Source organism: Oncorhynchus kisutch, linkage group LG2, assembly GCF_002021735.2.
Source record: "Oncorhynchus kisutch isolate 150728-3 linkage group LG2, Okis_V2, whole genome shotgun sequence".
In the NCBI taxonomy this organism is placed as follows: domain Eukaryota; kingdom Metazoa; phylum Chordata; class Actinopteri; order Salmoniformes; family Salmonidae; genus Oncorhynchus; species Oncorhynchus kisutch.
In genome coordinates, this window is record NC_034175.2 from 48,548,101 (window position 1) to 48,570,526 (window position 22,426).

General features: G+C 41.0%; 1 protein-coding gene across 2 annotated transcripts in view; it reads left to right on the forward strand.

The window, feature by feature from the left end:
- Positions 1-7,511, forward strand: part of LOC109867578 (receptor activity-modifying protein 1-like) — a 59,467-nt gene extending 51,956 nt beyond the window's left edge. For both annotated transcript variants that reach the window (XM_020456810.2, XM_031796309.1), the window contains exon 3: positions 6,209-7,511. In XM_020456810.2, the coding sequence (XP_020312399.1) occupies positions 6,209-6,464 (256 nt within the window). In that variant the 3' untranslated portion in view covers positions 6,465-7,511. The remainder of the gene's footprint in view (positions 1-6,208) is intronic.
- Positions 7,512-22,426: the final 14,915 nt, after the last annotated feature.

Below are 22,426 nucleotides of genomic sequence, written 5' to 3' on the forward strand. Positions count from 1 at the left end.
AAGAATATGTACATAAGGATATATGAATGAGTGATGGTACAGAGCAGCATAGGCAAGATACAGTAGATGATATCGAGTACAGTATAACATATGAGATGAGTATGTAAACAAAGTGGCATAGTTAAAGTGGCTAGTGATACATGTATTACATAAGGATGCAGTCGATGATATAGAGTACAGTATATACGTATGCATATGAGATGAATAATGTAGGGTAAGTAACATTATATAAGGTAGCATTGTTTAAAGTGGCTAGTGATATATTTACATCATTTCCCATCAATTCCCATTATTAAAGTGGCTGGAGTTGAGTCAGTGTCAGTGTCAGTGTGTTGGCAGCAGCCACTCAATGTTAGTGGTGGCTGTTTAACAGTCTGATGGCCTTGAGATAGAAGCTGTTTTTCAGTCTCTCGGTCCCAGCTTTGATGCACCTGTACTGACCTCGCCTTCTGGATGACAGCGGGGTGAACAGGCAGTGGCTCGGGTGGTTGATGTCCTTGATGATCTTTATGGCCTTCCTGTAGCATCGGGTGGTGTAGGTGTCCTAGAGGGCAGGTAGTTTGCCCCCGGTGATGCGTTGTGCAGACCTCACTACCCTCTGGAGAGCCTTACGGTTGAGGGCGGTGCAGTTGCCATACCAGGCGGTGATACAGCCCGCCAGGATGCTCTCGATTGTGCATCTGTAGAAGTTTGTGAGTGCTTTTGGTGACAAGCCGAATTTCTTCAGCCTCCTGAGGTTGATAAGGCGCTGCTGTGCCTTCTTCACGATGCTGTCTGTGTGAGTGGACCAATTCAGTTTGTCTGTGATGTGTATGCCAAGGAACTTAAAACTTGCTACTATTTAGGTACAGGATTAAGCAAACATGGGCTGGTTAGCTAATGTTAGATAGCATGCTAATATAAGTATCATTAGCTAGCATGCTAATGTTATTCTAGCTAGCTAGCAAGCTAACAGTAGGCCTACATCAATGTGTTCCTTTAGATTTGACTGTGAGTTCTTGAACGCTAGTATTTCCTGAACTTTTGGTAAACATAACAGACATTTAATCCGGTAGGATGAATCCTTAATTCAGAGAAAAGAAAACATACAGCCAAGGATGTTTGTCCTCATCAGGAGGTGGTGGTAGAACGATGACGGACATGATTGTGCGATTGAGTGGTGGTGGGGGGGGGTTACACTTTAGGGCTCTTGGATTTGCCCAAATGTGAGGATTGGCTCAACTCTGCTTGCATGTCGTCGCCTGCTGCCTAGCAAAAGAAGTTCACCCATCAGTGCGTATTTCTACTTCATTACTTTACACAACTGCGTGTGCACGCACGCACAGACACACACATGCACATTGCTCTACTCCCCTCCGCCTCAACCTCCCTTCATCTATATTATATGAGAACCCACGGTGATATTAAAGACTTTGAGCAAACAGACAGAGAGACAGAAGGGTGGACAGACAGACAGAGAGACAGAAGGGTGAACAGACAGACAGAGAGACGGAAGGGTGAACAGACAGAGAGACAGAAGGATGAACAGACAAACAGAGAGAACATTTCAATACTATGAGGCCTCTTCAATAACAATAGGGTTGCCGTGCACTACCTACCTCCTTGAATCACTTTGCTGATTGCTGATTGTTGTGGTGAGTTGAAGATGAAAGAGAGATGACAAATGCTCAAGACCCTCTGAGTTTCTCCCTGTATAATTCATAAAATTCTTTGAAAAAATTGTGCGATCTAGAACCTAAAGAGGTTCTTTGACTGTACCATAGAAGAACCATTTGAAGAAACCTTTTGGGTGTCAGGCAGAACCCCGTTGGGTTCTATGTAGAGCCCTTTTTACAGAGGGTTCTACATGGAACCCAAAAGTGTTCTGCCTGAAACCAAAAAGGGTTCTACCTTGAGCCAAAAAGGATTCTCATATGGGGACAGCCGAAGAACCCTTTTGGAAAGTTTTTTTCAAAGAGTGAAGGAATGAGGGAGCATCAGCAGCAACTCCTGCTTAGACTGAGAGTACTAACAGAGAATATTCCTTTAAGCTAACTCATGTGCCATACTGTCAAAATATATATTTATTCTAAAAAGTACTTGTATTTCTGAATATCTGAATAATTCCATTGGCATTACAGTAACTGATTCTATAGGAAGTCTTTGGCATAATTCGCTTGGATCTATGTCAATGTGATCATATACAGAAGTATCTTTGAAGAGCTGACACTAAGCAGCTGCAGGAGAATTCACTGCTATGCAGACCAGGTTCTGACCAGAACAGAGCAGAGCTGAAGAACTACAACAGAACAGAACATGTGTAGAGCTTCCGCAGGTCAGCAGAACTTTTCTATGAACATTGAACATCTATGAACTTATAGATTTAGAAGTACAGAAGACAGTGGAGCTGGCTGTAGAAATATAGAACGGTTGAACTCTATAACTTTAGAAATGGAGATTAAAGTTGCATAACTTTTGTACAGAGCACTAGTAGAACTAGAGAGGTGGGTTAGCTGTTGCTGCTTCACACATAGACAAGAGAGGGACAAAGCCAGGATACTGTTTCTCCCATCAACTGCTACAGAGATACAGTGAGCTGTATCTTGATGAAACAATTTGACAGAGCGGCCTGTTTGGGCTACTGAGGTTTGCAAAGAGGACGAGAAGTAATTTGGCATTCTCTGTGCTGCTGCCTCCAAAGAGAGGAGTGTGGCAAACTTTGTGGTGAGTGGTGACACAAATCCATTTAAGTTCTGACGCTGAATCAAATAAAGTGCTTTGAGAGGTGGCTTTGACAGGAGAAGACTCTCCTGTCATCACACAGTTCCAGTTGAAAGACTGCACTCAAAGTACTTCAATACCACAGATAAAATAAGAAATTCAGGGTTGTGAAAAACCGGTTGTAAAAGATTTCCCCTTATCAACAGAAATGTCCATGTGCATATCAGAAGTACATCAAAAACCAGGCCCAGATGATATCTCTGTTTCCTCTGACTTTTCTGTACAGTTGGTACGATGTAGCAAACGCTGAGGGAAGAACACTTCAGAAATGAAGAAGTTCATGCAGATGTTAGATGAAAGAAAATGAACATGGAAAACTATTGACCTGCAAACCGTACTGAGTTGCAGGTACAAGGTGTTGTCCCCTCTTTCTAGTTGAGAGTGGAAGTATCTTGCTGGTAAGCTACAGTCACATCCCTCTGTGTGTTGACGTTAGTCCCTGTCCCTCCACCCAGTTATATTTAGTGGTGTTAAACCCTCCTGAAATTCAATCTGGTGACTTATGGTGACAAAATGTGCTGTTGGATTTTCCCATGTCCATCTGAATAGAGAGAGTTGGAGCATATCCTGGACCTCTCTGCTTTATACACAGGAGAATCTAAACTGGTCACAGGGAATCTAAACTAGTTGCTGTGTTGTCCTGACTCATTTCAACAGCTACACAGCTGAGGCTCACAAAGTCAGCTTTGGAATGTTTCGAGGTTAAAAACGATAGTTGAAAAAGTTAGTTAGTAGCACACACTACCGGTAAAAAAAAAAACACCTACTCATTCAAGGGTTTGTCTTTTTATTTTTTACTATTTTCTACATTGTAGAATAATAGTGAAGACATCAAAACTATCAAATAACACATATGGAATCATGAAGTAACCAAAAAAGTGTTAAACAAAACAAGCCCAAACTTGAATCAGTGAAAATAATTTAAGATTGCTGTTCCAGCCTGCTCCCCATCTAACTTGGGAGAAAATCCCCAAATCCAAATGTGCAAAGCTGGTACAGACATACCCAAGACGACTCAAAGCTGTAATCGCCACCAAAGGTGCTTCTTCAAGTATTGACTCAGGTGTAAATACTTATGTAAATAAGATATTGCTGTATTTCATTTGTAAATTAATTGCCAAAATTTGTATAAAAAAAAACAACTATTTTTCACTTCATCATTATGGGATATTATGTGTTGATGTGTGAATTTTTTTAAAATCGTTTTTGAATTCAGGCTGTAACACAACAAAATGTGGAATACATCAAGGGATATGAATACTTTCTGAAGGCACTGTAGTGAGGTTTTTGACATTGTGCCATATATTGGCTGTTATAAATGTCTTAGTTCTCAGTACTGAATAGGTTCCAGTCAGCAGGCCCTTAAGAGGAAATATACTGTACCAGAGATGTTTTGGAAGAACGTACAGGGAGAGAAAAGGGACTGTCTAGGAACGATCCATTTCCTCCGATTATGAAATGTTGCAGATGACGTGACTTTGGCAAGCGTCCCATTTTCAGTAAAGCAGCGGTAATATAAAGGTAATCAATTCTGTCATGTAAACAATGCTTATCTGGAGTAATAACATTGGCCATGGCCGTAAGTCTGTCATGGATAAATGTCAGAGGAGAGAATAGGGGGTTGCTCATATTTCTATTCCCTGTAGAAGATCTAATTTGACACTCCTTCCTGTCTCTCAACCCTACCTCTCTCTCCCCCACTTTCCTTCACTGTGTATGTACCTCTCTCTCTTCCTCCCAGTCTCTCTCTCTCATATCTCCCTGCTCTCTGTTGCCCCTATCTATACTTTTGTCTTGCTGTCCAATTTTCTTTTTTAGGAATGAATTTATTTGTGCCTAGATATTGTTTATTCCTGTCCATATGTCTGCTGCCACTGTACTGTTGTATCCTTTTTGCCAAGTCATTATTGAAAAATAGAAAGTATTCTCATCTTAATAACCTACCTGGTTAAATAGAGGTCATATGTTATCAGTGGTGGAAAAAGTACTCAATTGTCATACTTGAGTAAAAGTAAAGATGCCTTAATAGAAAATGACTCAAGAAAAAGTGAAAGTCACCCAGTAAAATATTACTAGAGTAAAAGTCTAAAAGTATTTGGTTTTAAATATACTATATATTAAATATAATAGATAAGTATAAAAAGTAAATGGAATTGCTAAAATGTAATTAAGTTTCAAAATTAAAAGTATAAACCATTTCAAATTCCTTATATTAAGCATACCAGACGGCACAATTTTATTTTTAGATTTTTATTGACGGATAGCCAGGGGCAGGCACACTCCAACACTCAGAGATCATTTACAAACCAAGCATTTGTGTTTTGTGAGTCCGCCAGATCAGAGGTAGGGATGACCAGGGATGTTCTCTTGATAAGTGTGTGAATTGGACCATTTTTCTATCAAAATGTAACATACTTTTGGCTGTCAGGGAAAATGTAAAAAGTTAAAAGTACATTATTTTCTTTAGGAATGTGGAGAAGTAAAAGTAAAAGTTGGCAAAAATATAAATAAAGTGTAGTATTTTTACTTAAGTACTTTAAACCACTGTATGTTATTGATGATAGTGTTTCCACCAGCTGTACATCTGAAGGTGATTAGCATGCATGGATATAATGTATGTCTGGCTTGGAAGATGAGCCAGATGGTCTGCCTTTATCCGATGTATCACTCTCCCACTGGGGGAAAGTTCTATCTGGGACTGGGGGGTTGGTGGGGGAGCAAGGAGGGGACAAAAGGGGGTTGGGGGGGAACAGGACCCATTAGTTGTGTAAGGGAAACCTGGGGGTTATAAAAAGGTTCTAGCTATGCCAGACGTTCCATGCCAGGGAGGATGTGGGTATAAATAATAGGCCATGTGGCGGGCATGCTCTGAGGAAAGGGGGAAAGGGGACCCTTCAATCAGAGACCTGTCAGGAAGAGGGGAGGGTCTGTGTGCGCTTTTGAGAGTATGTTTTTATGTATGGAGTGGACCCTCTGTCATTACCATGAATCATTACTCTCAATCATGACAGGACTGTACAAATTTGGTGAAGGAGCACTCTCTCTCTCTCTTTCTCTCTCTCACACACATTTTCCCTAACTTTAACCCGTTACCCTGACCCTAACCATATATCATTTGCATTTAGAACCCACACTTCAGAGCCCCTTACCTTCCTATATGTCTATTCAAATATGTAGGCTATAATTTACCCTCATTATGAAATACATTTTAGTCATTCAGCAGATGCTCTTATCCAGAGCGACATACAGGAGAAAAAAGGGTTAAGTGCCTTGCTCAAGGGCACATTGAAATATGTTTCACCTAGTCGGCTCTGGGATTCAAACCAGCAACCTTTTGGTTACCGGCTCAATGCTCTTAACTGCTAGGCTACCTGCCGCCCAACACTATGAACCTTGTCCGCATTCGTTTGATTTTTACCTCCCTCTCTCTCTTTGTCTCTCCCTACAGACCTTATGGTGAGCTCACCAACTGCACCTACCTGATTGCCCTGAAGATGGACTGTTTCTGGCCCAACCGGCAGGTGGACGAGTTCTTCATCCGCATCCACAAGCACTACTTCCACGACTGCTCCCTGTCGGGACGGCAGCTGCGTGATCCGCCCAACCATATCCTTGGGCCATTCATTGTGGTGCCCATCCTTGTCACGCTGCTCATGACTGCCCTAGTGGTGTGGAGGAGCAAACGCAGCGAAGGCATTGTGTAACCCAGGCCAACCCCAAGCTCCAGGCCCCCAGCCAGGGGAGAAGAGGTCTAGAGGAGGCCCCCTTCACCCTCCACCCAGAACGGAGACAGGTATACATAACGCTGCTGCTTCTACAGAACAGACATCATGGACCAGGCAAGGGACTGGGAGGACTATCAAAGCCTGTATCAAGGACAACATTATAGACCATCTATGTTACTGTCACTCTGTTGGGAGTTGACACTGAGCTACAGCCACAGGATATAGGAAAGGACACAGACTACAAGATGAGGATTTACAGAACTACACTGATTATAACCTGCAGGAGGACTTGTTTAAAAATGGAGTGTCTGTTTTCATTACCCTTTATCTGCTAATCCAATCTAGATGGAGAATCACAAGCTGTTAGCCATGAAGGACAGATGGTGTCTGATTGGTTTGAAGGACTTCCTGGGCACATGAGGTAATTTCCTGTGCAGTGAGTTGGGATACTTTGGCACAACTTCTGAAGTGGACTTTTGACAGTCAGTCACCGATTGGTTGATAGATAGGATGATGCTAGGATGATGCTATCATCTCTGTGCTTTATGGATAATGTCTGTGCACTCTATACTCACCTCATAAACACTGTCTGGATCCAACATCCCCTGTACCTGCACCTGTCCCTATCCTTGCTGCTGTCCCTGCCCTGTCCCTGTTCCTGTCTCTAACAGTCAGAACCAACATATTTCTACAATCGCCCTTCAATCCTTACTTTGGCATTGTGCCAAATCGCTGTAAGATATCAAAATAATATAATAAAATTGAATTTGCCATGAATAGAAAGTGAATATGAAAAAGAGATGATTAAAAATGACTGATGTGTGTGAGACAACATACTGTGCAAATGCTGATTAGGGGGGCGTGGTATGATTGCTAGTCAGCCTATTGCAGATCTGGACAAATGATCCACCAACCACTATTATCCCTATGAATGGTTGATACAGGGCAGGAAAGGTCTACCCCCCCCCTGCAAATTTTGAATGTGTACAACAAACTTGGATTAAAACAAAGACGTGTCATTGTGAATCAGTTGCTTTGTAAAAACAGTCTCTGGAACTTTGATGTCTTTTTTTTTTTTTACTCACACTTTTGGCTGGATATGTCAATGTGTAGTTCATACATGCATAATCTATGAGCAGAATTACTGTCTTACCTCAATTAGCCACGGAATCCCTAGTTTGAAAGCAAATATTTTATGGAAGATGTATGGAGCCATTTTCCCTACATTTTCCCCCACGTAGGCCAGCCCCCTAGCAATTACACTTCTAGCCAGTGTGCTTCAGCCCCTCACCATTTGAGTGACAGCTGCACACACAGCAGAGCGAGTGCGAAAGCAATGACGTGGTGCACATATCTGCACATATGTGACGCAGTACGCAATTTTCAGGGACCACTTTTGGCTCGTGAGTGCTATTTTCAGAACTGCTTGCTAAAAAGTACACAAAGTACAGGAGAATCTCTAAACAGTGATTTTGTATGATGACTCTTCTCTGTGTAGCCACACTAGGCTTAAGGTTAGTAGATTGTTTAGTAAGTTACTGACAAACTGTCATGTCTGTGTAACAGCAGTGTTGAAGATTGGTCCCTTTATTGGGTCCTTAGCAAGGCTAATGGCATCATCACCCGATAGGGACATAACCTTTAAGAGCAGAGTATCCTGCTTATGGAATTTTCTGACATACTCTTTATCTTATTAGTACTGAGAGGTAAAGTGTCTGTGTGTCCAGCTGCTTTTCTAATTGCCTTTATATTACCATGGCTGAGACCCGGCTTTGCCGTCTGCAAGACCTGAACTCCCAAAGCCCCCATAGCTACCAGTTTACTCCTATTCACAGGGAAATACTCTCTCATCTCAGCGACCTTTCAACACAGACTTCAAAGCAATTTGATTTGCTTTAAGAGATTTAATAACTTTATTGGTCCTCTGCTCAGCTCCCGTATTCAAAACCCTCCCCTTCATTATGAGTCTTGTCAAGCTCGTATGTAGAACATAGTGTACTCTGGGAAACACGGTAAGAGGGTTTAGGGTTTCCCAGGATGATGGTGTTGATGTGAGACATGACCTGCCTTTCAAGTCACTTTGTGGCTACCAACATGAGTGCTACAGGGCGGTAGTCATTTAGGCAGGTTACCTTTGCTTTCTTGAGCACAGAGACTATGGTGGTCTGCTTGAAACATGTAGGTATTATAGACTCGGTCAGGGAGAGGTGGAAAATGTCAGTGAAGACACTTGCCAGTTGGTCAGCGCATGCTCGAAGTACACGTCCTGGTAATCCGTCTGGCCCTGCGACCTTGTGAATGTTGAACTGTTTAAAGGTCTTGCTCACATCGGGTATGGAGAGCGTGATCACAAACTCATCCGGAACAGCTGGTGCTCTCATGCATGCTTCAGTGTTGCTTGCCTCGAAGCGAGCATAAAAGGCATTTAGCTTGTCTGGTAGGTTTGTGTTACTGGGCCGCTCGCATCTGGGTTTCCCTTTGTAGTCTGTAATAGTTTTCAAGCCCTGCCACATCCGACGAGCGTCAGAGCCGATGTAGTAGGATTCAATCTTAGTCCTGTATTGAGGCTTTGCCTGTTTGATGATGTCTGAGGGCATAGCAGGATTTCTTATAAGCATCCGGATTAGTGTCCCACTCCTTGAAAGCGGGAGCTGTAGCCTTTAGCTCGGTCCGGCTGTTACCTGTAATTCATGGCTTCTGGTTGGGATTTGTACACACGGTCACTGTGGGGGTGACGTCATCGATGCACTTCTTGATGAAGCAGGTGACTGAGTCTAGTCTATTCAGTGGCAACCCTTATTCAGGCCCCACGTTTTTTTGAGGGGGGGGGGGCTTGCCTGTTTTGCATGTTATTTTGGCATTAATAGGTGTCACATCAGTTTGCAAACAATGTAAAAAATAATATATATCATTGCGTTAATAAAGCCACATACAAACATGGTCTTTTTATTGTTTTCTTGAGTAAGGCAACTCCAAAATGCAGGTGTTTCAGCCTAGCTCAGTGCTTTCTGTGGTGGTGGGGCAAGCCAGCAGAAAATACGGAGCGTTGCACAGTTATTTTCTCAGTGTTCTGTCACTCATGGGGACACCACGTCACCACAAAGTCTAAGAGGAGACCTTGAAAATTCTAGCCTTTTTGGTGCTGCCATAAAGTTACATTAGAAGTGCCCCTCCAAGAAGGCTCAAGGTCATTGGTCACAGATAAAATTAAGTCAAATCACGTTATATGTACAGTAGCTTTGATTGGACTGATCATGTTAACATCATACTTTCAAAATCTTCATGGATCATCATGAATCAAGTCGACAATCTACTGGCAAATCCTTTTTAATCTTTGTCATATGAAGATAAATAATAGAGAAATTATAGATAAAATGTATCGGTGCTAATTGGCCTTTGGACATAAAACAACAAGTTGGAAATCACAAATTCAATGAGTGGCTTGGAAGGAATCAGTGACAGTGGCTGCCTGGCAAAAACACGGTAAGAGGGTTTAGGGTTTCCCAGGATGATGGTGTTGATGTGAGACATGACCTGCCTTTCAAGTCACTTTGTGGCTACCAACATGAGTGCTACAGGGCGGTAGTCATTTAGGCAGGTTACCTTTGCTTTCTTGAGCACAGAGACTATGGTGGTCTGCTTGAAACATGTAGGTATTATAGACTCGGTCAGGGAGAGGTGGAAAATGTCAGTGAAGACACTTGCCAGTTGGTCAGCGCATGCTCGAAGTACACGTCCTGGTAATCCGTCTGGCCCTGCGACCTTGTGAATGTTGAACTGTTTAAAGGTCTTGCTCACATCGGGTATGGAGAGCGTGATCACAAACTCATCCGGAACAGCTGGTGCTCTCATGCATGCTTCAGTGTTGCTTGCCTCGAAGCGAGCATAAAAGGCATTTAGCTTGTCTGGTAGGTTTGTGTTACTGGGCCGCTCGCATCTGGGTTTCCCTTTGTAGTCTGTAATAGTTTTCAAGCCCTGCCACATCCGACGAGCGTCAGAGCCGATGTAGTAGGATTCAATCTTAGTCCTGTATTGAGGCTTTGCCTGTTTGATGATGTCTGAGGGCATAGCAGGATTTCTTATAAGCATCCGGATTAGTGTCCCACTCCTTGAAAGCGGGAGCTGTAGCCTTTAGCTCGGTCCGGCTGTTACCTGTAATTCATGGCTTCTGGTTGGGATTTGTACACACGGTCACTGTGGGGGTGACGTCATCGATGCACTTCTTTATGAAGCAGGTGACTGAGGTGGCATACTCCTCAATGCCATTGGATGAATCCCGGAACATATTCCAGTCTGTGCTAGCAAAACAGTCCTGTAGAGTAGCATCCACATCATCTGACAACTTCTGTATTGAGCAAGTCACTGGTACTTTCTGCTTTAGTTTTTGCTTGTAAGCAGGATTTACTAAATGGAGGGCGAGGGAGAGCTTTGTATGCGTCTCTGTGTCTGGAGTAAAAATGGCCTAGAGTTTTTTTTGTCCTCTGGTTGCACATGTGACACGCTGGTAGAAATGAGGTACCTTAGCTGAATTAAACATGGCAGATTCTCATGCATATATTATGTAATTTACAACTGATCAATAAAACAAAGAAAGCTTGAGGAAAGGACTATGGGAAGTCCTGTGGGTTGGGATTGAGGTTAGTAGTGTAAATGCAATTACATTTACAGAATGTTAAACAGTGCAGTGTCTCATGACAGAGCTGGTACAGAGCTGACAGGAATGTGGGATTTCAGTGTGCTTTATTTTCCCTGCTTGTGGCGTGTTCCTCGTTTCCCCACAGTAGTTCTGCAACCAGGGCAAACCTCCATCTCTTCCTCTTTCCTCTCCATCTCTCTGTTCTCTTCTCCCTCTCCCCTTCTCTCCCTTCTCTTTCTCCTCTATTTTCCCTCCCTCTCTCTCTCCTCTCCCTTGTCTCTTTATTCATATCTCCCTTAGAGTTTCATGAACTTGTCAGGTCTCCCTTGTTGTGTTAGCCAGAAGGACAAAGTCATAATATCATAATGGCACACACCAGCTACTGTCGTTTGATCGCTAACACTGAACCGGTTATGAAATCATTAAAAAAGGATAGGTGAGCAATGGAACATATGGTGGTAGGCTATGTCCAGAGTTGGGTTGGTTACTTTCTAAATGTAATCCATTACAGTTATTAGTTATCTGTCCAAAATTGTAATCAGTAACGTTTGGATTACTTAAACTCAGTAACGTAATCAGATTACCTTCCCCTTAAGAGGCGCAGGTTAGTTGCTGGCACAGTCACAAAGTCATAAAATCAGATTTTAAACCTAAACCTAACCTTAAATTAAGACCCAAAATATTTTGGGGGTTTTCAATTTTGACTTTGCAGTTGGCCCATCTAGTGGAAATCATCAGTTCTCCCTCAAGGACAAGACTCATCCCCAAAAAATGTCAATCTGCTTAATAAGAGGCATTAGAAGCAGATAAAAATGAATATTTCTGAACAATTATTGAACGACATCTATTGCAGAATAGATCAATGTTAGAATTTACCTAGCTGGCCATAAATGGATGTTGCGTTTTACTTTGTGGGTTGGTTTTGTAGGATTATTCTAACCCATTGCTTCCTACTACAGATAATAATACAATTAGGATATATCTTTACATAAGAAAAAAAAAACTGTCTGTCAAATTTCCAGTCATTTCAATTAATGTAATACACCTTGATCTGAAAGAATAGTACTCGGAAATATGGAAATATAGATTAATAAATTAGTTTTACTTGAGTATAAAAACTAAGGACTATTTATCCTACTCTGTTGTTTATGATTTTGTTGTCATGGAGGACTGATTGGGTTCATTGCTTCTAGTTGAAAAATGCTGCTCTCAGGATATCCTGCCCTGAGCACTACCCAAAAGTGCTATTTACCTGTAAAAAATGTATTCCATATGCTGAATTTCGGACTATTGTTTGCGTTTCTGTTGGTGACACTGATCATTTGAAGCTGTTTAAGTCTATGTAAAGTGTGTGTGTTTGAGCACCTGTCTTTAGGCCTATGGACTTTTTTTTTTAAATCAGCATGAATTAGATTGACCAATAAAAGCCCCATTTGTGGTCTTCTTAAATGAAACTCGTTTTGACAGTATGGAGCACAATACCACAGAGGAAGTTAGAAGGGAGGAACTTTTATTCCATAGACTGGGATCCGCACTCTGCAGCTGTTGCAAAAGCACATTTTTCCCTGGTTGTCCACTGGCCTGGGGCATACTCATTATGCCGATTCTGTTGCAAAACGTTTCTTAAACGGAACAAAACGTTTGCTCTGTTTGCTTCCATTTGGTTCTTAAACGGTACACGGTTTCCGTAATGAATACACCTTTGGTCGCAAAACCAATTATAATAGGTAGCTTAAACTTCTTCAATTCAACCATTATTGGTTTAAAATACACATATACATTTGAACAGTCATCCACACCAACCACAATCCATAAAAGTCTAAATAGATAAATGAGAGAGCAGCAGTGTGATTCACATCAATGCGCTATGTAGCCTAGATATTAATAATAAGTGACATCGGTATCGCCCTTTTTAGGCTACAAAACTGCTGTCATCCTTACCTCCAGGTAGAGGTCTGTGCAGGACTCCTTTATTCATCCCGTCCCCAACCGCAGCAGTACCAGTCTTTCTGCACGAATCCCACCCGCAAGAACTGGTCAAGAAACCCAACCGCAGTCCCACATTGTTATTGTAGCGCATGGGATGACGCAGCTCACTTGCCAGCCTTGGTCGTAGCAATTTTGACAGAGATTCTCACGTGGATCATTATATTAGGCTATAGGAATTACTGCGCCATATCAGCAAATGGGCTAGACATAGTTTGGAGACAGCTGAGTGGAAGAGACTTATTCTTTTGAGCTATCTTTTATAGCCTTCAGAAGTCAGGGCATTCATACTTATTGCGCTTTGCCGAGCAGCACAGAGCTGTTGTCAAGGAAGTGAGTTCTGTGTTTATATAAGGACCTCCTGCCCTCACCTACCAACAACAAATCATGTCAACGTAGAGCTATACCGAGTCCTCTGCATTACAACATTTGAGATGTGCACAGCTATGTGGCATGTAGCTCAATTTGGCCTCTGCATGTCTCCAGAGGCACTGCAGTTGCTTCACACCATCCATAAAGCGCCTTCGACCACATTTTCGGATTAAGCATAAATTGGCTCTTAGGAGTGGGACGTTTTTCAGACGGAGACAAATATGGGTGATCGATATTTATTTATTTATTCTAGGCAATGTAGAAATAGCCTAATTATTTAGGAAGTACATTCCCTTGGAAAGATAAATGCCCCATGCTTCTCCGCACATGCATAGGCAGCCTAGTCTATTCAGTGGCAACCCTTATTCAGGCCCCACGTTTTTTTGAGGGGGGGGGGGGGGCTTGCCTGTTTTGCATGTTATTTTGGCATTAATAGGTGTCACATCAGTTTGCAAACAATGTAAAAAATAATATATATCATTGCGTTAATAAAGCCACATACAAACATGGTCTTTTTATTGTTTTCTTGAGTAAGGCAACTCCAAAATGCAGGTGTTTCAGCCTAGCTCAGTGCTTTCTGTGGTGGTGGGGCAAGCCAGGAGAAAATACGGAGCGTTGCACAGTTATTTTCTCAGTGTTCTGTCACTCATGGGGACACCACGTCACCACAAAGTCTAAGAGGAGACCTTGAAAATTCTAGCCTTTTTGGTGCTGCCATAAAGTTACATTAGAAGTGCCCCTCCAAGAAGGCTCAAGGTCATTGGTCACAGATAAAATTAAGTCAAATCACGTTATATGTACAGTAGCTTTGATTGGACTGATCATGTTAACATCATACTTTCAAAATCATCATGAATCAAGTCGACAATCTACTGGCAAATCCTTTTTAATCTTTGTCATATGAAGATAAATAATAGAGAAATTATAGATAAAATGTATCGGTGCTAATCGGCCTTTGGACATAAAACAACAAGTTGGAAATCACAAATTCAATGAGTGGCTTGGAAGGAATCAGTGACAGTGGCTGCCTGGTCCCAAATCTGGGATTAAGGAGCTCTTTTCCAAATTTAAAATGATAAACATTCAACATTGTCTATAGAAATGTTTGTGGTCATACGCACATCCTTAAAAACATAGGTGCTGCGCTAATAAAGAATACTGGTATAGAACAAGAAGGCCCGCACACTGTTAAAGCTCCCAATCTACCACTTTATTGACAACGTTTCCATCCAAAACAGATTTTCGTCTCGTCAAACACACTGAGTGTTCACATTCCAAAATATACACATTTCACCTCACATGACCATTGCAGACATGACGCATGGTGAGCGCAAGATACTCTTGGATATCTCTAATAATGAAATTACAATGAGATGGGTGCATGTAATAGTTACAGAACATAATATATATTTACAAAATGACCAAGTGGGTAACCTGGAAGGCAAGACAAATCAAAGTGAAGTAACATATTCAGGTAAGAAATGGTCTGATATCAAACTCTTGATTCAGACCTCTAGGAGACATGGTACACGAACGGTGAATCCAATACAATTCTCCTCTCAATAATAGATTATCAGTATCTCTGCCCCGCCTAGGATTCTTAACATGTGTGATGCCAATGTATCTCAAAGAGCTAATGTTGTGACGAGCCTCCATGAAATGCGCAGCCACAGGGCATGCTGTCAATGAAGCATGATTTGTGCTGCGCTCAAAACAACTGTTAACTCGGAACTGCAAAAAACTTGACTTCAGTGAGTTCAAGACAACTGGGAAGTCGGGAATAAACAAGGTCTAATTGGGAAAATACGCTTTGAATGGTCGTCCAACTCGGAATTGTAAATCCGGCCTCCAGTTGTTTTGAAAGCACCATAAATCCAGAGAATGCCAGAGATTGATGTGATGACAAAATTTGCCCATGATGGACCGCCATGTCACCTTCCTGTTCAAGTGAGCACAGCATAACAAGATAAGTCCAAAAATGTATTGTACAGTGGTTCCTCCTTTAAAAGTTGTCATACTGCGTCACACCTTGCGTGCTGCCGCAGCGTTCTGTGGCACGTCATTTAATTGTCAGAAGTTTGTTTTTTATTGCTAGTTTAACCACCAGAGGTCATCTTTGAGAAGCATTTGATAGTATTCTGTATTGGCATTACCAGAGAATTTAAAACCTTTTTTTGTAATAACATAGTATATGGAATTGATTTTAAGAAAATTTATTCATTTGATTAATATTATGGTGTTTCTAAACGAAAAACAAAACACTCAGGGTTTCCATTAGGAAACTAGGAAAATATTAGGAAAATATGGCGATGTACAACGTGACGGTCGGGAGTAGCCTACAGGATTGGAGGATTCTAAATGGTTTGCCTTCATTAGACAACTTTGTTCCAATATTTCTGTAAAACAGTGATATTTATTCCCATAGTAATTTGTTATGGATCCATAACTAAATCAACATTTGCATTTGGAAATACTATTTTTTTAATCAAGATTTTATGAACAAAATGTGTTTATTTGTTTATTAGGCTACTGTGCAGTCTACAATACCTACTGTAGTAAACATGGGAAAGTGCCTAATTCCTTACATAAGGGAGAGCAGGCCATTTGTGTACTACAGAATGCGGGGAACACGGGAGACCGGGGTTCAAATCCGCGTTGGGGTGGAAGGAGTAGGCTGTCCTTAAATACGAATTTGTTCCTAACTTATTCCATATGTGTTATTTAATAGTTGTGATGCCTTGACTGTTATTCTACAATGTAGAAAATAGTACAAATCTAGAAAAATACTGTAATGAGTAGGCATGTCTAAATTTTGACTGGTATTTGCCGCAATGGGAAATATGGTGCTGTGCAACGTGACGATTGGCAGTATAGTACTGGGCTATTTAGCTAAAGAATCCCCGCAGGGCACGAGAAAGGAGTAGGCTGTCCTTGTAAATAAGAATTTGTTCTTAACTGATTATTTTCTGTTACGCCCCCCCCCCCCCCCCCCCAGGAAGAAGTAAACATTTTGCGCCCCCCAACTCTCTGCCGCGACTGTAAATAGTATCATTTGTCTATAAAATTGTTATAAGTACACCTCTGCATAACATTATTTCCTTATTAACATTAAAGAAAACAAAAAACAAAAAACAAAAAAGAAAGAAATATAGATCAACTTACAACAAAGAATAACTTTATTAACATTGTTTTTTAGTCTGTAACAGAAAAGACTAAATAGATGTTGCCTAAATGAAGAAGAATGCCCATGGCCCTCTGCCCTAAGAGTGGATACTGCCTCTCTACACTCAGCCAGAATTCACTCAGTGTCTGTGATGTGAACCTCAGTCTCAATGTGGAGTCAGACGTCATATCAATGAACTGGTCCTCCTCTGCAGAGCTGAAACCAGTTGGAGCTGGTGCATTGAAAGGATCTCTCACCCAGTCATATTGGGAACTGTTTTCAGGGAAGTACTTTTTAAAGAATCCCATCAGTGATGAAATATGCTCCTTAATATATGGAATCACTGAGGTGGCATCATAGTCAGTAGTGTCAACAAATTCATGCAGGTTCTCGAATGAATCAGTATTTCCTTCATCAAGTCGCCTGCCCCACATTGCAAGCATTCGAGTGAAAGAGCTGATCTTGTCTGTGACCTGAGGGAGGTGTTAATCTTTCCCTTGTGCTCCTGCTCTGAAAATATTCTTATCTGCTCTCTGAGCTCAAAAACTCGGGACAAGACTTTTCCTCGAGACAGTCACCTTGCTTCACTGTGAAACAACACAGCTTGATGTTCAGCTCCCATCTCCTCACAGATAGCAGAGAAGACTCTTGTTTTTAGGGGTCTGGTCTTTATAAAATTGACTACACCTACAATGTCAGTCATAACCTCACTTAATTCAAAGGAAAGGTGCCTTGATGCCAGTGCTTCTCTGTGTATAACACAGTGTGTCCACTCAGCATTAGGTGAGGCCTTCTTGATGAGTGCCCGAAGTCCTTTTCTCTTCCCTGCCATGGTCTGTGCACCATCACTGCAAACACCAATGCAGTTCTCCCACTTTAGCCCATTCTCAGTCAGGAAGCAGTCCAGCATTTTGAATAGCTCTTCAGCTGTGGCTCTGTCTCTGACATATTTACAAAAAAGTAGATCCTCACACAGGAGTTTGTCATGTCAAAACTTACATAAGCCATAAACTGTCAGTTGCTTCATCGAACTGTAAGGCAAAACGTTTGTCTTTGAGTTTATCTACCAGCTGTTCTTTAAGATCGTTAGCAATGTCATTTATACGTCTGGCGACAGTGTCATTGGACAGAGGGATAGTTGTTATTTTTGCAGCACTTGCGTCATCCAGCATGACAGAGACCATATCTAATGCTGCAGGCAGTATCAGCTCCTCTGCTATGGAGTGTTTTTTTTTGCACTGAGCAATTTGGTATGCCACCTTATTTGATGCTAACAGTGCTCGCTGGTTTACTGAAGTAGCATTCACAAAGCGGGATGATTGTTGGCAATATTCGGCACGTTTTCGCTGAAAAAACTCAAGCGGCTTGATTGGGGTGTAATGTCTTGAAGTGACGCCTTCATTTATTTGGCTTCATGCTGTCCGCTGCCAACATTTTTAGACACAGTAAACATACCGGTCTTTCCTCGTCTCCCACCGTAGTCACAGTGAAGCCAAGCGCTACATACGCTTCGTCTTAGCTTTCGGGAGACTTACGTTTGTCTCATTATCTCAGTCTCTCTCCTCCTTTCTTTTCATCCCTGTTAAATATTTTTCCATGGTGTCACTTAAGGGTTTGTTATCTGCTCGTCATATCTCCATCTCTGTGCTGTGTGCTCTTGTTCGGTGCAAAACAACCCTACTCCCTGCGGTAGAAAAAAGCATGTTCCCCGGGGTCACACGCGCTCCCCCTGGCATCGCTCCGAGCCCCCCCAGGGGGGCGCGCCCCACTATTTGAGAAGGACTGCACTAAGAGCATAACATATCTGCACCCTAATTTTTAAATTCTTGTCTAACCAATACCCAAAATGAGATAAAGTGAAAATAAAAATCTCATTGATTTATCAAGACCAGTCCCCATACTTGCCTACAAATAATTGTAGGCTTTTGCTTCTAACTTTTCTATGCTCTTTAAATAAATATGACCTACACCATTTTTAACAGAACATTACTCAACACTAGTGAGACTCATTTCACCTATGGTAGGCCTACAGTATATAAAAAAAAGAAAAAAATTAAATGACGTGACTCTCCGCCAATAAATACATTTAGAGGATTGGAGGACACTAAATTAATATCTAAGAGGCATTTTCCATTCGATATTTTCAGATATTCTCACAGATCCTAAGGGGCTTTCATATCATTCTAAATTAATTAATTAATAATAATAATAATAATAATAGCTTTGTTTAAAAATGTAAGATATTTTGGAGATTTCATTTTCATTTAACCTTGAGTGAGCGAGAAAAAGGCCATTCTTGGACATGGGGTGAGACATTCTCACTAATTTGTAAATAAAGCCAGTTTGTTATTTAGAATGATTTATTTATTTATTTATTATCTAACTTGAGTATTTAGCAGACATCACTTGCTTATATTCCATCAACACATATCTTATGAATATGATGGAATATTTGAACAAGTCATTTGTTATGGATCCGTAACTAAATAAACATCAGCATTTTGAAAGAGTATTTTTATCATTATTTTATCAACCAAAGAATAAAGATGTACTGTACAGTATATGCTTTAAATTTGGATAATAATGCATTTAAAGCATTTTGAAGAAGCTAATAATAAGCTAAAAACTAATAATAATACTTTTTCCCCTTTCCACATGTTAAAGATTCAAATTGATAAAGTGTTTTTAGCCACAATCGGCCCCACAATCGGGCTAGAATGTTGAGGGTTTGACCCTGCTTGTTTCATTATATTATTATGCCGGTCTCAGAGCAAATAGCCTGGATTGTTACTCCCATCTCGTTCCTCGCGTCATTTAGCATGCTTGTGAGCATGCTGGCAGGATGTACTGTTTTTTATTCTGTATATATGAATTACAAATCAGCCTTTACTTAAATCATGTTACATTGTATAATCATTGATGTCCCAGGCGAAGGAGTGGTAAACACTGTGTATAATTGTAATACATACATGCAGACACAGCATCATTCAAAGAATGGAGTTTGATACACCTGGTATTGGATATGACTGGGGGAAAAAAAAATCGAGATTTTTGTCAATTAACTTTATGACAACAAAATATGCACAATCATTTGTCTCTACATTAACTAACATATTCCTCTGTTGTACATTTTGCGTGACTTGTTTATGACGTTATAACTACTTATATTTGCTTCCCTCGTAAAGTTTTGTCGGCCATCTTTGCTGAAGAAAGTCACCACGGACATGTGGTTCACGTCAAATTCATCATTGGAACCACTCAATATGATTGGTCATATAAAAACCTTGAGACCCAAATGCATAATGAGTGCTCTAACTCCTCCTTGTGGTGGTCTAGAGCAATGACGCCATGACGCTGGGTACCTCTAAGTCCCGCTGTGTAAGCTCACAACTTTTAAAGGAGGAACCACTGTATGCTGCTTCAAAAAACATATATATGCCAGGAAGATATGTATACTGTAGCTAAGAAAGTAATACTAAGTGTAAGTTGTGTGTAAGATGTTGTAAGATGTTAGTAGCCCAATTGCCTCACCCTAATAATTTGGTCTATTTACCCCTCTTAATTTCACCTACTGTTCTGACTTGGTGGTGCACATGTAGCCTATAACCTGTTTTAGAGAAATGTAATCATCGAATATAGTCAGAGCTTTCATTGTCTGCTTATATGCCTCCTTTATTTATCCTATGGTTCTGACTTGGTGTACAGGGAGAACACTGTAAGAACGGCCCATGTTCTGAATTCTGTCGAGGTACATTTCAAAAGTGCTAAACAAATAGTTATATTGACTAACGTTACGTCCGTCCTAGCTCGCTCATTAATGTCTTAATCAAAATGACGGATTGCCTCTTATCCACTTGTCGTCCCTGTCATGACTCTCTGTCCTTGGGGAGGATCAATGACTGACAGATAGCCAGACTCTCTCTCTCTCTCACAGGGCCGGTTTTATGACTTAACAGCCGCTCGTAAATTTTTTAGAGAACTTTCTCTTTCATGGTGTGTAGTATGGGAAGCCTGGAAATCCTTTGTTACACAGAGAGACTATGCTGCCAAAACTTCAACGTCAAACAATGGACATTTAAACAATATTTCTAACATAAAGAATGTTGAGAATGATGAGAGATGGAATATGGAAAATGCATGCATATTCTGTGGGGTCCTGAGTGGCGCAGTGGTCTAAGGCACTGCATTTCAGTGCAAGAGGTGTCACTACAGTAACTGGTTCAAATCCAGGCTACATCCAGATGTGATTGGGAGTCCCATAGGGCAGCTCACAATTGGCCCAGTGTTTTCCTGTTTTGGACTAGGTAGGCTGTCATAGTAAATAAGAATTTGTTCTTAACTGACTTGTAATGTATATATCAGATTTACATCTAAATGTTGTAAAAATTATATGATTAAATATGTTTTTTTTATTTTTATAATAGCTTTTCATATAAACATGGGCCCAGTCAGTAACCACGCCCATGTGAGCACAGAATTTGTGTCAACAGGACGGAACACCCTCCAAGGCCAGAGTGCTTAAAAGGACTCGCTGAGAATGTAACTATAGATCAGAGAATGTGAGGACATGTTCCACACGTTGAAATGGTTAAAACTACAAGTCCAAAAAGTGGTAAAACCTTCTGAAACTCTCAACGAGTGAAAAAGGTGAAGACTAGATCAAACATTAACAGTCTGCAGCTGGGTATGTGAAGTAGTCTAGGACAATTGACCAAAGACGGGAGGGAAGAACAGATCCCTCTCACCACTGTGTGGTACACCTGGAGGTAACCATTCTAAGAACACTCCAAGACAAAGAAGCATAAAACTAAGAAGGGCATTGTGACCTCTGCTGGACAACCAGAGACTTACATCGAACTACTCCCCATAGACGGATCAAGTGGTTTCAACAGAGAGATGACATCTAGGCGTAAATATATGTTGCATTTCTTAGCCAAATGAGCGGTTGTTAGGGTGCTAAATATTGCTATTTACGGTGGGAATATTTTCCAAATGTAGGTACGATAAGTCCACTCTCTTTGCCTCTCCCACTCTATCTTTCTGCACCCCTTTTCCATTGTGTAACAAGCCGTCATATTGTGTCAGTCCATTAGGGACCTGTTTTCATTGCATTATGTTAGTAATCAATAACCTATACCGTGTGTGTGTGTGTTTTATGTATTTCTTTGTGATTATTTAGTTAGTTAGTAAATAAATAATTAAGCTAATTTGTGCATTGCTGAATCATCACTTAGGTTAGGGTTCGTGCAGGTTTACGAAGTCAACGATGTTCAGAATGAGACAAATATGAGGAAATAATTAATAATTGACTCTTATTGATCTAAGAGATATTTAGATCATCTTTAGAGTTTAAGTCAGGAGATAGTAACTCGATAAACAACTTTTCCCGTGGTGCCCCAAATTCCTAATGAGATAATTGTTACATGATGAATTTAATCAAGTAATAATTAAACATAGTGGGTAATTATTCGATAAATAGCAGTCACCACATTAATGATAGTCACATCACAACATATTGGTGCCCCATGTGAGGAATCAAAGATAGAATGAGGCCTTCGTGTTGAATTCAGCCTATATGAAATTGGGCAGCAGATTACGTTATCCACCCAGATTACGTTATACACCATTAGAACTGTAGGCAGGAATTGTTGAGGTGTGTGTGTTTCCATTTGAACAAGATGCATAGACGTTGCCTCCACTGTTGTTTCTCTGATAAAGTCAGCATGTAAGGGTGAATTACTGAATACTACGAGCCAGGACATATATATGTGCTGGCCGGTTTAG